The sequence below is a fragment of the Amborella trichopoda genome, chromosome 6, assembly GCF_054954075.1.
Source record: "Amborella trichopoda isolate Santa Cruz 75 chromosome 6, AtrichopodaSantaCruz75HAP2 v2.0, whole genome shotgun sequence".
In the NCBI taxonomy this organism is placed as follows: Eukaryota; Viridiplantae; Streptophyta; class Magnoliopsida; order Amborellales; family Amborellaceae; genus Amborella; species Amborella trichopoda.
This window is the reverse complement of record NC_142341.1, coordinates 5,504,918-5,506,602: the sequence shown is the minus strand read 5'-3', so window position 1 is coordinate 5,506,602 and position 1,685 is coordinate 5,504,918. Positions and strand designations below refer to the sequence as shown.

General features: G+C 36.6%; 1 protein-coding gene across 1 annotated transcript; it reads right to left on the bottom strand.

Annotated features, from left to right (window-relative positions):
- Positions 1-507: 507 nt before the first annotated feature.
- LOC105420677 (uncharacterized) lies at positions 508-873 on the bottom strand. The gene has a single exon (XM_011625232.2). It carries the CDS (start codon positions 871-873, stop codon positions 508-510), a length of 366 nt encoding a protein of 121 aa, XP_011623534.1.
- Between the last annotated feature and the right edge of the window lie 812 nt (positions 874-1,685).

The window sequence follows — 1,685 nt, the reverse complement described above, 5'->3', positions numbered from 1 at the left end:
CTTACTTGAATGTTCACTCAATTTTTTATAACTCAAGTATAAGAAATAATAAATAATGGGATATTTCACCATATTAAATGCACAACTTTATTTATTTTTTCTCTATCTTTTTTAACAAAAAAATAAAGGAAAAATTTATATAAGTGCGAGGCTCTAAACAATCAAATTCGAGCAACCTCAAAAATTTCACTAGAAGAGGTTGTTTTGATGCCAAAATATCCTCATATTAATCGTCAACATCATGATGTATGAACATGACAAAAAAATGGATTTCAAGTTTTAGAAATAGTGCATCTTATAATGCATTTTTTTACCGTCAATTTTCAAGATTTTTAAGTTTTCGTAGATCTGCTCGATCTGCACTATTTTTAAGCTTGGAATTTTATAATTAGAGATGAAATATATTTTAAGACTATCACAGTTTTTTTTTTTTTTTGGCATAAAAATTTGGGGGAGTAGCCCCTTGGCCCAGTTTTCATTAATAAAAATGGAAAAAATTACATCATACTATCTTACAATCCTACAATAGGGTAATTGCACCACATCATGAAGTAAGGGAAGGTGAAGAAAGTCTAGAGGCCAAGAGCGCCAAATGGTAGCCTCTGCGAAAATTATAGCCTTTTTAGCCAGTGCATCTGGTACCATATTAGCCCTCACAGAAACATGGCAAATAGACCATGAGTAATCCTCAAGTCGGGACTTGCAATCAGCAGCTATGGTATGAAGTGCCCACGGAGATTTGTAGCTGCCTTGTATAACCTGAACCAGCAAGGATGAATCACTTTCAATTTGGAGGGGAAAACATTTCATCTGAATAGCTAAATCAACACTTGCTTCTAAACCACGGAATTCCGCCCAATTATTTGAAGCCATGCCTCAAGAGATAGAGAAAGTAGCAATGAAAGAACAATCATCATTTCTAATGACACCCCTGCAACCTGCTCTGCCTAGATTTCAAAGAGAAGTCCATCAACATTTAAGTTGAAATGTTGCGCATCTGGAAATGTCCATGCCACTGCTTTTGTTAGCTTGATCCTTTATTGTTGCCAGGTGAATCGTAGGTCTTCAGTAATTGCCTTCTCTGAGTTACGATATGACCAGGCCTTATTATCTACTAAGTCACGAATATGGGACGTAACCCTTCTAATCAATTGCTCTCTCTCGAGTTTCTTCCCTTGAAACATTCAATGGTTACACTCCTCCCTAATCATCCAAACTATTGTGAAGAAAAGAGATAGCCAAATATTACTAATGCCATTAGACTTGAATTTAAAAGTTGGCCATTTTCTTAAAGATGCTGCAATAGAGCAATCCAGGATAAAACATTTCCCACATCTCCATGCTATCAATCTTCAAACTCCGTACGAAAAAAAACACTCAAGCAACATATGACAAATGTTATCGTCATTAGAGAGGCAAAAAGAGCATACAATGGCGAGGGTAATGCCCCTCTGTTGTATGAGAAAAGAAGCAGGAAGGCGGTGATGCAGGCTCAGCCACGAGAACCACTTAGCCTTAGGGTGACACTTGGAAGACCATAATGTCATGAAAATAGGCTGAGAGGAACCCTTACGTCAAATATAATTCCAGGCTTCTTTAATTGAAAAGGCTCCATTTGAAGAGTGAATCCAAACCAAAAAATATGGTTGGTGTTTAAGAGAAATTGGAGCATCCTTCACTTTCAT

Bases quoted from the DNA above. Each gene is read 5' to 3' on its own strand.
- LOC105420677 (XM_011625232.2), bottom strand. From the start codon at position 873: ATGGCTTCAAATAATTGGGCGGAATTCCGTGGTTTAGAAGCAAGTGTT.